This window comes from Centrocercus urophasianus, unplaced genomic scaffold (genome assembly GCF_019232065.1).
Source record: "Centrocercus urophasianus isolate 14NV4802_14NV808 unplaced genomic scaffold, USGS_Curo_1.0 seq_469, whole genome shotgun sequence".
Taxonomy (NCBI): domain Eukaryota; kingdom Metazoa; phylum Chordata; class Aves; order Galliformes; family Phasianidae; genus Centrocercus; species Centrocercus urophasianus.
Window position 1 is genome coordinate 1 of NW_024885054.1, and position 11,977 is coordinate 11,977.

Below are 11,977 nucleotides of genomic sequence, written 5' to 3' on the forward strand. Positions count from 1 at the left end.
TAGTTCTATGACCTTTAAGGACCCTTCCAACCCAACCATGCTGTGATACCATCTTCAAAAACCCTTCCAACTCAACCACTCCACCATTCCACGGTTCCACGATCTTTAAGGACGAGTCCAACTCAACTCTGCTGTGATTCCGTGGTTCTCTGACCTTCAAGGACTCTTCCAACTCAATTATTCTAGGATTTCACGATCCTATTATTTTTAAGAACTCTCCCAACCCAACCATTCTATTGTTCTAGGATCTTTAAAGTCCCTTCCATCCCAACCTATCCAATCATTCCATGGTTTTCCCACTCACCGATCCCCGCCGGAGCCGTAGTGCCCGCCCTGCATGCTATCAGCATCCAGGTGGGACACCACGTCCAGGCGCTGGTTCATTTTGGCAATGACGGCGTCGGCACTGCCAGCACCATCCGGGTTCATGTCCATGTCCGAGTTGCCCATATCCCACGAGTTGGAGGCAGCCATGCCGTAGCCATAGCTGCCCGAGTTGTCCTGCCCGTAGCCGTAGCCGTAGTTGTAGCTCTCATACCCTGCAAGAACAAAACACAGAGCTCTCATTCCTGGCGATCTGTCGCAGGTAATATTTAATTCAAGCTAAGGTGCATGGGTGAACAAATGCACCCAACGCACAGCCTCTAAAATCAGCCTCGCTGGGTAACGCCAAAACCCATCGGAGGCCACTTTCCAGCCTTCACCCAGCAGCAATATCAAGATGGGCTGGAACAGAAAAACCCAAATCCTTGGCCGTGTGGCCCTTCCGAAAAAACGGGGGAAGGAAGTCGTTAACATCTCGACAAGGTTTTACAATAAAAGAAAGTGGTTGCAAAAAAAAGAACCCCAAAAATAAAAGAAGAGGGAATGCAGACTCTGCATTGTATCCTTCAGGAGCTGCAGCTAACGAACCCGTCTGTCAGGAACCCGCTCGAGCTGGCAGCATACTTGCCTCTGTTTGTCCCAGAGTTCCAGTCTCCATAACCTGGAAAAGCAGACAGAAGAAGCAGTCAGAGCCATGCTTCTCACAGGGGGTTTTGTTTACCACCAAAAAGGAGCAACACCCCGAAAGAAAGAAATGGTGGCAAATCCAATCTGCAAACAGAATCACAGAATCACAGGGGTTGGCAGGGAGCTGCAGAGCTCATGGAGTCCAACCCCCTGCCCCAGCCGTTCCTACAGCAGGGCGCACAGCTCGGCATCCAGGCAGGTCTGGAACATCTGCAGAGCAGGAGACTCCACCACCTCCCTGGGCAGCCTGTTCCAGTGAGCAGTGGGACCCATAGAGACACATTGGGACCCAAAGAGACACATTGGGACCCATAGAGACACGTTGGGACCCATAGAGACACGTTGGGACCCATAGAGACACGTTGGGACCCATAGAGACACGTTGGGACCCATAGACTCCCCCACCTCCCTGCAGCCTGTTCCAGTGCTCCTCCCTTCACTGCACAGCCGTTCCTTCGCACATTGCTGCACAACTTCCTATGCTCCATTTCCGGCCGTTTCCTCTCCTCCTGTCTCCACTCACCACTGAAAAGAGTCCGGCCTCGCCATTCTGCCCCCCACACCTCAGATATTTACAGACCTGGATCAGCTCCCCTCTCAGCCTTCTTTCCTCCATGCTGAACAGACCCAGTTCACTCAGCCTTTCCCCATAGCAGAGATGCTCCAGGCCCTTCACCATCTTGGTGGCCTCTTCCCAAGAGATCCCTGTCTGTTTTGTGCTGGGGAGCCCAGAACTGGACGCAGTGCTCCAGATGAGGCCTCAGCAGGGCAGAGCAGAGGGGGAGGATCACCTCCCTCCACCTGCTGGCCACGCTCTTTGCAATGCACCCCAGGACGCCATGTTGGCCACAAGGGCACACTGCTGGCTCATGGCAACCTGTCGTCCACCAGGACACCCAGCTCCCTCTCCGCAGAGCTCCCCTCCAGCAGCGCCTCCTCCATCCTGTACCACTGCATGCCATTCTTCCTCCCCAGATGCAAGACTCTACACTTGCTGTTGTTAAACCTCATGCAGTTTCTTCCTGCCCAGCTCTCAGCATGTCCAGCTCTCGCTGAATGGCAGCACGGCCTTCAGACGTGTCTGCACCACCGGTTGGGAGGATTCTTGTCCACCAACTGCTGGCCACCCCTGGCCTTCCTGCCCACGAGGACACACTGCTGGCCCACGGTCAACCTGCTGGCCTTCAGACGATGCAGATTTTTTCCTTGAATGAGGTCCCTGTTCTTTCTTTCAGCTTCCATTTCTGCCACGCCACACCGTGACACAGCGGTGTCCTACCCGCAAGTGCCAACTCTCCTGGTTTCACACAGAAAATTGGGAGCAGGGGGTACCAGACCTCCAAGACAAGGGAGCAGAAAGGGGTTCAGGTGCACACAACCCCACAATGGAGCATTTTGCAGGTAAAGAATTGGAGAATGAAATCAGGACCTGGCAATTCTTTGTGAGACAACATCTCTCCGGCCTTGAAAGAACCCCAAGAAGGTCCAAAACGAGCTCCCAAAAGAAGCTCTGAAAAGAGTCCCAAAAGGAGACTGCAAAGTGCTGCAAAGGAGCCCCCGGGATCCCAGCAAAGCTCCAGGAAGGGGCCACCAAAGGAGATCCCAAAGAGCTGCAATGGAGAACCAAATGAGCCCCCAAAAGAACCCCAAAAGGAGAACCAAAGAACCCCAAAAGGAGTTCCAAAAGGAGCCTCAAGATCCCAACGAAGCACCAAAAGCACAAAAACGAGCCTAAAACCCTAAAGAGCACTGCAGGAGCCACCAAAAGGAGCTCCAAAAAGAGCCCCAAAAGATCCCCAAAAAACTCTGAGGAGAGCCCAAAGGAACCACAAAGAGCCCCCAAGGAGCCTCAAGATCGCAATAAAGCTCCAAGAAGAGCCCCCAAATGAGACCCAAATGGAGATCCCAAAGAACTCCAATGGAGAACCAAAGGAGCCACCAAAAGAGCCCCAAAAGGAGAACCAAAGGAGCCTCAGAGTCCCAAGACCCCAGTTGAGCTCCAAGAAGAGCCCCTAAGATCCCCAGAAGGTGACCCCGAATCCCAGTGCTCACAACCCCTCCCTCGGAGGCTTGGTGATGGGACTGCCATCCACAGGAGGGGCCCTAAGGAGGATCTGGGGAACTACAGGCCTGTCAGCCTGACCTCGGCACCAGGGAAAGTTACGGAGCAAATCGCTTTGGGTGAGATCATTCATTTGGGTGAAAGGTTCATGAAAGGCAGGTTGTGCTCGACCGACCTCATCTCCTACGGCTGGGTGACCGGACTGGTAGATGAGGGAAAGGCTGTTCACAGAATCACAGAATCACAAGGTTGGAAACGACCTGCAAGATCATCCAGTCCAACCCCTCCCATTGCTATCAGTACCACAAGCACTAACCCACATCTCGTAGCTCCTCATCCAGGCGCCTCTTGAACGCTGCCAGGGACGGCGACTCCACCACCTCCCTGGGCAGCCATTGCAGTGCCTGACCACCCTCTGAGAGAAAAAGTTTCTCCTCATGTCCAACCTAAACCTCCTCTGCCATTTCCATTCCAAGTCCACTTCTTGCCATTTCCTCAGGTCCTACTATTAGCCTGGGAGAAGAGGCCAGACCCTTTTACACCACAGCCTCCCTTCAGGAAGTTGTAGAGTGCTATGAGGCCTCCCCTGAGCTCCTCTTCTCCAGGCTGAACAATCCCAGCTCCCTCAGACGCTCCTCATAAGACTTGTGCTCCAGACCCCTCACCAATTTCATTGCCCTTCTCTGCACATGTTTCAGGCCCTCATTGTCTTTCTTGTAGTGAGGGGCCCAAAACTGAACACAGCACTTGAGGTGCAGCCTCACCAGTGCTGAGTACAGGGGCACAATCACCTCCCTGCTCCTGCTGGCCACACCATTTCTAATGCAGGCCAGGATGCCGCTGGCCCTCTTGGCCACCTGGGCACACTGCTGGCTCGTGTTCAGCCGAGCATCAACCAACACCCCCAGGTCCCTTTCCTCTTCACAGTCATCCAACCACTCATCCCCAAACCTTTGTGCTGCATGGGGTTGTTGTGCCCAAATGCAGGACCCGGCACTTGGCCTTGTTGAACCTCACCCCATTCACCTTGGCCCAGCGATCCAGCTGATCCAGATCCCTCTGCAGGGCCTCCCTGCCCTCAGGTAGATCCACACCACCTCCCAACTTGGTGCCATCTGCAAACTTACTCAGGGTGCACTCAGTGCCTTCATCTAAGTCGTCAATGAAGATATTAAACAGGATGGGCCCCGCTGATGAGGCCGTTTAGACTTCAGCAAAGCTTTGACATGTTTCCCACAGCATCCTCCTGGGGAAACTGGCTGCCCGAGGCCCGGTCGGGTGCACCCTGCTTTGGGTAAGGAGCTGGCTGAGGGCCGAGCCCGGCGGGTCGTGGTGAATGCAGTGAATCGAGCTGCAGAGCCGCTACAAGCGGTGTCCCCAGGGCTCGCCCTGGGGCCGACCTTGTTTGATATCTTTGTTGATGACCCAGAGGAGGGACTGCGTGCACCCTCAGTACGTTTGCAGCTGACACCGAGCGGGGAGGTGGCGTGGATCTGCCTGAGGGCAGGGAGGCCGTGCAGAGGGACCTGGATAAGCCGCATCGCTGGGCTGAGGTGAACGGGAAGAGGTTGAAGGAGGCCAAGCGCCGGGTCCTACGCTTTGGGCACAGCAACCCCAGGCAGCGCTGCAGGCTTGGGGCTGAGCGGCTGCGAAGAAGAAAGGGACCCGGGGTGGAGGTTGATGCCCGGCTGGCCAAGAGGGCCGAAAGCACCCTGACCCGCGTCAGCAACAGCGAGGCCGGCAGAAGCCAATCATCCCCCGCGCTCCGCTCTGTGAGGCCGCCCGCCAACCGGACGGTGACGGAACCCCGCGCGTCCGGCCCCAAAACCCCGTTTTCGGGACGTCCCGCCGCCCCCCGGCCCCCCGAGAAGCCCCTGGCCGCCCCCGCCGCCATCTTTGCGCCGCGCCCTCACCTGAGTAACTCATAATGGCGGCGCCGCCCGCCGCCCGCCGCCGCCTCTGCGCCCAACGGTACCGGCGGCGCCGCCCCGCCTCCCCGCCGCGCTCATTGGTCCGGCCTCCGGGCGGCCGGAGGAGGTCATTGGTCGCGTCTCCACCTCCCGCGGGGCGGTCTCGCCGAGGATTGGAGAATGCGGGTGCCAATCGTCGGCTTTCCCGATGGGCCCTGAGGGAACGTTCGTTGATTGGTCAGCTGGCAGAGGCGGTGCCGCCGCCGTTCTCTACTCTGATTGGCCATTCGGGGGTGGTGGGAGGGCTGAGCGCTGCCTCCACCAATCGCGTGGCAGAAGAGCCCGGAGCCACCGGCAACGCCCCCACCGCGCAGGTGCGACTCTTGGCCACGCCCCTTCCTTAGCACCGCGCGTCGCCATTGGCTGAGGACCGCGGGGCTCCGCTCCCGGCGGGGGATGAGCGCGCCGAAACCGCGCCAGTTCTGTGCCGGAACCCCGGGGCGCGGCCGCGTCCGACCCCACGTCCCCACGGCACGGCCTCCCCCCGACCTCCATCTCCCCACGGAAAAGCCTCACCGTGCCCCCAGTGCCGCTATGTCGTTGCACACGGCCATGTCGTGATGTCCCCATCGCGACATCTCTCCTCCCGTGCCGTGTGACACTGCCTCCTCTCTACCCGTGTCCCTCCGCCACAGGACGCGGCCACCCCGATGTCCCCATCCCGACCCTGGTGTCCCCATGCCCGGGGTCACGGCCACGCTTTGACCTCAATGTCCCCGCCGACACGGCCTCACCCTGACCCCAGCATCCCAAGCTCTGGGTCGTGCCCTCACCCTGACCCCGTGTGCCCCCCATCCCGACCCCACACCACGCCATCAGCCGTGGCCCCACGTCCCCTTTATGATGCTCCCAAGCCCTGACTCACAGCCATGTCCTCACCCCGCTGTTCCCAGCCCTGTGGGCTCCAACCACCCCTCTGGCCCCAAAACCAACCTCATTCCCCCCCCCCAAAATCCCCCGTGAGGACCCCCATGCACTCACACAGCCCCCTGGGGGTTGTTTCCAGAAGTTTAATCTAATGTACATATTCCCGGGTACATTAATAACCAGAATATGCCCAATGAAAAAAGTTAAAAGGTAAATTCCCTCCGAGCCGTGCTGGGCTCGGGACTTCGAAATAAAAATGAATGCTCCTTAAATTTTCTACACAAAACTAGAGTTAAAAAAGTCGAAGGTCTATGCAACTAGACAAGGGGGGGGAGAAAAAAAACAAAACAACAAAAAAAACAAACAAAAATATAGCAACAGTGAGGAGGAGCGGGGGGAGGAGGGGGACGTGCGGCTCCGCAGATCCCCCCCCCCCCCCCCCCCGGGACCCCCCCAGCATCACCGCAGCCCACGGTCCCATTGGAAATCGGGGGTCGGGGGGGTGGTGACGGGGAGCCAAGTGTTTTCCTTTGGGAAGGGGGAGCGGGGCAACATGCAACCCCGGAGCAACGGGCTCCGACAGCGCCGGGAACGACGGGCGGCGCTGCCTGCAGGGATCGAATATACAGCAACTCTCGGGCCACAGACAAACACACGGCGCTCGCTCCCCGCGTCCCTGAACCGGTGGAAGCCAACGCAGCTCCCGCCTCTTTGGGCTGAACCGGACCCGCCGTGTCGGGGGGGAGGGGGGGGGGCACCCGCGGTGCCACCGTTTTCCCCTGCCCCGTCCCCGAGGGCCCCCCCCCCCCCCCCCCCCCGGGGGGGGAGGGGGAGGGGGGGGGGGGTTTTGATCCTTGTAGTGCTTGCGGCCGGGTGCCCCCCATCCAGCCCGGCGCTGGGGTAGTGGGGGGGGGTGGGCTGAGGTTGCTCCGTGGGGGAGGCGCAGGCACGGGGTGGGGGGCGGAGGGTGCCCCGGTTCGGCTCCGTCGCCCTGGGGTGGGGGGCTCCGTTACTGAGCCTCGGCCACGGCGGGGGGCTCGGGGGCCGGGGCGTCCCCCCGCAGGGGGTCTGCTTTGGAGAAATTCATTTCCAGGATGTGTCGCTGGAGGTGTCGCACCCACTCCTCTTGGATGGAGAGGGGGCCCTGGAACTCCACCTCACAGAACCTGCGGGGACACGGCGGCAGCGGGTCAGTCCAAGGCTCCTTTAGCGGCCCAGAGGCTGTGGGGAGGGGGGAGAGGGGGGGGAAAGCAGGGAGGAAGGGGTCCCACAGCCCCAGGTGCAGCGCTGAAGGGTGCAGTGCCCATGAACAAAGAGCTCAGAGGTTTGGGAGCCGAGGGAAACACAAAGGGAAGCCAAATGGGAGCCCATGAGGAACCCAACAGGAATCCAAGGGGAAGCCAAAGGAAGCGCGAAAAGACAACCCAAAGGGAACCTAAAGCAGAGCCCACCTGGAAGCGAAAGGGAAAACCCCAAAGGGAACATCAAGAAAAGCCAAAAGAAGCCTCAAAGGAAACCCAACAGGGAACCCAAAGGGAGCCCTCAAAGGAAACCCAGAAAGAGACCAAAGGGGAGCCCAACAGAAACCAAAAGGGAGCCCTGAAGAAAGCCTACAGAAAACCCCAAAAAGAGACCAAAAGGGGAGCCCAAAGGAAACCCAAAAGAGACCCAGAGGGAGCGCTCCAATGGGAGCCCAAAGGAAACTCAAAGGAAGCCAAAGGGAAGCCTCAAAGAAAGCCAAAAAGAGCCCGAAGGAAACGAAAAGGCTGCCTCAAAAGGGAAGCCCACAAAAGGAAGCCGAAGCAAACCCAGAGGGCACCCAAAGGGGAACCTGAAAGAAAGCCACAAGGAGCACAAAGGGAGCCCAAAAGTTAAGCCTAAGGTGGGCTGGGGCCCAAAAGGGGATGGCCTACCTGCACTTGAGGGTGTAGATGTTACCCACAAACTTCACCAGGGAGGTCTGCGGCGGGCGGGGGACCAGCGAGGGCACCGGCCTCATCCTGGGTGGGGGCTGGCGGGTCTCCTCCATCTTCTGCTGGAAGTCGGCCCCCTCCTCCTCCCGGTGCAGGGAGGGGTCCAGGGGCCTTGCCTGCCTCCGCTCAAACTCTAGGGAGGGAATAACGGAAGGGAAACGGGGCATCAGGGCGGAAGGGGGAACCCTGCCGTGGTGCTGAGGGCTGCGAGAGATGGCACAGCCTCTCTGCTTTGGAGCAACAGCGCTGCCGATGACAGGAGGGGCTCCTCCTCCTCACAGATCCGTGTCCCAGCAGCTCCAACCTCCCGAGGGAATGGGATCCCAGCGGCCTCAACCCCCACGGGAACCACATCCCAACGGCCGCCGCCCCCAGGAGATCCGCATCCCGAGGGAACCGGGTCCCAACCCGTCCCCCTCCCGACAGCTGCACCCCCCCCCGTCCCAACTCACTGTGGAAATTCGAGCGCTGATGCTCTTCCATCTTCACCAGCGAGAGCGGCGAGGTGACCACGGGCCGCTCCCCGGTGCCGTCCAGGATCTTGCAGGGCTCTCCGTGCGCCAGCTCCGCCGCCAGCCCTTTGCTCAGCAGCGCCATGCCGCCGTGCTGCAGGCTCAGCGGCACCCTCCGCGCTCCGTCGTGATCTCGGGCGTGCGACGAATTCCGAAATTTCTTAGTGAAGGGTCGGCCGCCCTGGATGTAGCTGCGATACGCGCCGGCTTTCTGCGGCCGGTGCCGGATCCATTCGCTGAGCGTCTCGATGGGCGAGCCGTTGACGCACCACTCGGTGACGCCGAACTGCCGCAGGTGCGCCCGCGCGTGGCTGGCCAGAGCCTTGCGGTTCTCGAAGTAGAGGCCGCAGAGCTCGCAGCACGCTTCGGTGGCTGGGGGAGCGGGGGGCAGGCGGTGAGCGAGGGGCTGAGACGTGCCCCGTCCCCCCCACCGCCACCCCTGCGTGGGAATCCGCCCCCTCCTGGCGTGTGGCGGGCGGCGGTGAGCTCTGAGGTGGTCCTGGCAGGAGGTCAAGGCTCCAAGATGGGGGATCCATCTCTAAGTGGGACGGGGGGTGGTGGACGGTCCCCAAATCTCTGCTCCTTATCAGAGATATCACAGCAAAAAGCCGGAGCCCGATATCCAAGTGTGGTGCCCCATGGACGGTGGGACTGCGGCCAATGCAACACCATGGCTGATACATGGCCATGGCCAACACAACACCATGGCTGATACATGGCCATGGCCAACGCAACACCATGGCTGATACATGGCCATGGCCAACACAACACCATGGCTGATACATGGCCATGGCCAACACAACACCATGGCTGATACATGGCCATGGCCAACACAACACCATGGCTGATCTGTGGCCATGGCCAACACAACACCATGGCTGATACATGGCCATGGCCAACACAACACCATGGCTGATACATGGCCATGGCCAACGCAACAGCATGGCTGACACGTGGCCATAGCCAACGCAACAACTTGGCCAACGCAACACCATGGCCAACACAGCAACTTAGCCAACACAACAGCATGGCTGACACGTGGCCATGGCCAACAGCATGGCCGACACGTGGCTATGGCAACGCAACACCACGGCCAACATGTGCCCACGGTCAACACAACAACTTGGCCAATGCACGACCGCAGCTGACGGTGGCCACGGCCAACGCACGCCAACCCTCCAGCCCCTCCCCGCAGCCTCCAGGAACCTGGACAAGCCGCACCACGTGCCTCCCCACACTTACATGTGTGCGTGGGCTTGTCGTGCACGGACTTGGTTTTGAAGGGCAGCTCGGTCTGGATGTAGGCCTTGTGCTTCACCTCGGGGTGGGGACCCAGGCGGTCGTCCTGCAGCGGCCGTTTGGTGGCCAGCGGTGTCAGGAAGGCGCCGTGGGGCTTGGCGGTGAGCGGCGACAGCGAGAGCTCGCGGCCGATGCTGGAGCCGCCGGGTTTCCCCGTCCTCCCGCCCAGTGGAGGCAGGGCCATGGCCTGCAGCACTTTTCCAGAGGGCTTGGGGTCCATCCCCTCCTCCCCAAAGCCTTTGGGGGTTTCGATGATGGAGGTGTGGGGCTCCTTCTTGATGACGCAGGGCTTCGATTTCTTCTTGAGGATCTCGCGCAGCGTGTCGATGGGGGAGCCGTTCACCGACCACTCCGTCACCCCCATCTGGCGCAGGTGGGAGCGCGCGTGGCTCGACAGACCCTTGCGGTTCTCAAAGAACTCCCCGCAGAACTCACAGCGGATGTCCCGCACCGGGTCGGCTCGGGAGGCTGCAGGGAGAGAGCTGGCGTCAGGGGGAGTGGGTCTGAGCCCACCTGCCCCCATATCCCACAGCACAACCCACAGAAGACGATCCACAAGCAGATCCCACAGCGCCGTGCTTCCAGCTGACCCCAAAGTACCCGAAGAGAACAGCACCCATCAGAGAGCTCTTGGGTTGGAGGGGTCTTTAAAGATCATAGAGCCATAGAAGGGGTTGGGTTGGAAGGGTCTTTAAAGATCATAGAGCCATAGAAGGGGTTGGGTTGGAAGGGTCTTTGAAGATCATAGAGCCATAGAATGGGTTGGAAGGGTCTTCAAAGATCATAGAGCCATAGAATGGGTTGGGTTGGAAGGGTCCTTAAACATCATACAGCCTTAGAAGGGGTTGGGTTGGAAGGGTCTTTGAAGACCATAGAGTCATAGAATGGGTTGGGTTGGAAGGGTCCTTGAAGATCATAGAGCCATAGAATGGGTTGGGTTGGAAGGGTCCTTGAAGATCATAGAGCCATAGAATGGGTTGGAAGGGTCTTCAAAGATCATAGAGCCATAGAATGGGCTGGGTTGGAAGGGTCCTTGAAGATCATACAGTGATAGAATGGGTTGGGTTGGAAGGGTCCTCAAAGATCCTAGAGCCATAGAATGGGCTGGGTTGGAAGGGTCCTTGAAGATCATAAAAATACAGAACCCTGGAACGGGTTGAATTGGAATGGTCCTCAAACATCAGAGAACCATAGAAAGGGCTGGGTTGGAAGGGAGCTTACAGATGTTAGAGCCATGCAATGATAGAAGGGATTGGCCTGGAAAGGACCTTGAAGATCATTGAATGATAAGAAGGGGGTGGGTTGGAAGGATCTTTGAAAACCGCCATGGAATGGGCTGGAAGGGACCTTGGATCCCACATCCCCCTCCCCAGCACGGCGTGTGCCCGACCCCCACCAGCCCACGGGAGGGGGAAGGTGACAGCCACACACTTACAGAGGTTCAAGGGTGACATCTCCTCCAGCGGCGGCCAAGCCTGGTCGGAGGGATGGGGCTCCCCGTGGAGACCCCCGGTCATCATCTCACGCTTGATTTCCACTCTCATCTGGTCGTGTTTGAGCTTCTTCTGCAAGGAGGGAGGAGAGAGGCCTGGAAACATCTTCCGGGCAGTGGGAGGCGGGGACGAGGTAGGAGAGTGGCCCAGGGGACTGCCGGGCTGCTGGACCTTCTTGGGCAGAGTCGGGATGTGGAGCTCGCCGGGACCCCGCGGCTCCAGGGGTCCCATGGCCGCCAGGAGGGTCTTGGCCATGGCTTTGTGCCCGGGGCCCATGGGGTTGGAAGCTCCGCTCCGCGGGTGAGTTCGGCGCTTGAGGATCTCGCGCAGCGTGTCGATGGGGGAGCCGTTGACGTACCACTCCGTCACCCCCATCTGGCGCAGGTGGGAGCGCGCGTGGCTCGACAGACCCTTGCGGTTCTCAAAGAACTCCCCGCAGAACTCACAGCGGATGTCCCGCACCGGCTCCCCCCCGGCGGCTGCAGAGGAGGTAAAAAAAAAAAACAGAGAGAACTGTGGTTACTGGGGATGCAAAGGTGGAGTTTGGTGGTGCCAAGGAGCCGAAGGCGTGCGAAGCCAACAAAGTGCATCCTCAGTGGGAGGCAAAGAGCGGGGCTGAGCCCAAAACAGGAACCGCACAGAGCCCGTCCTCAGTGGGACTGGAAAATGAACTCAAAGATGTGAACCCAACAAAGCCAGTCCTCAGCGGGACTCCAAAATGAGCAGGGCTGAACTCAGACACCAACCCAACAACAAAACCAATCCTCAGTGGAACTCTGAAGGGAACAGG

The 11,977-nt window shown here is 59.4% G+C and overlaps 2 protein-coding genes across 2 annotated transcripts; both read right to left on the reverse strand.

The window, feature by feature from the left end:
* Window positions 1-284: 284 nt before the first annotated feature.
* Window positions 285-5,057, reverse strand: LOC122168855 (A-kinase anchor protein 8-like). Its single transcript, XM_042834494.1, has 3 exons — window positions 4,987-5,057; window positions 953-985; window positions 285-539 (listed from the first exon to the last, which is right to left on the reverse strand). Exons 1-3 carry the CDS (start codon window positions 4,997-4,999, stop codon window positions 301-303), a joined length of 285 nt encoding a protein of 94 aa, XP_042690428.1. The 5' UTR covers window positions 5,000-5,057; the 3' UTR covers window positions 285-300.
* A 1,829-nt stretch (window positions 5,058-6,886) lies between these two features.
* On the reverse strand, window positions 6,887-11,666 carry WIZ (WIZ zinc finger; the record flags this gene model as incomplete). Its single annotated transcript, XM_042834493.1, has 5 exons — window positions 6,887-7,076; window positions 7,824-8,016; window positions 8,336-8,767; window positions 9,638-10,162; window positions 11,130-11,666. Coding segments are annotated over 5 exons (1,844 nt in total), but the record flags the coding sequence as incomplete, so codon positions are not given.
* Between the last annotated feature and the right edge of the window lie 311 nt (window positions 11,667-11,977).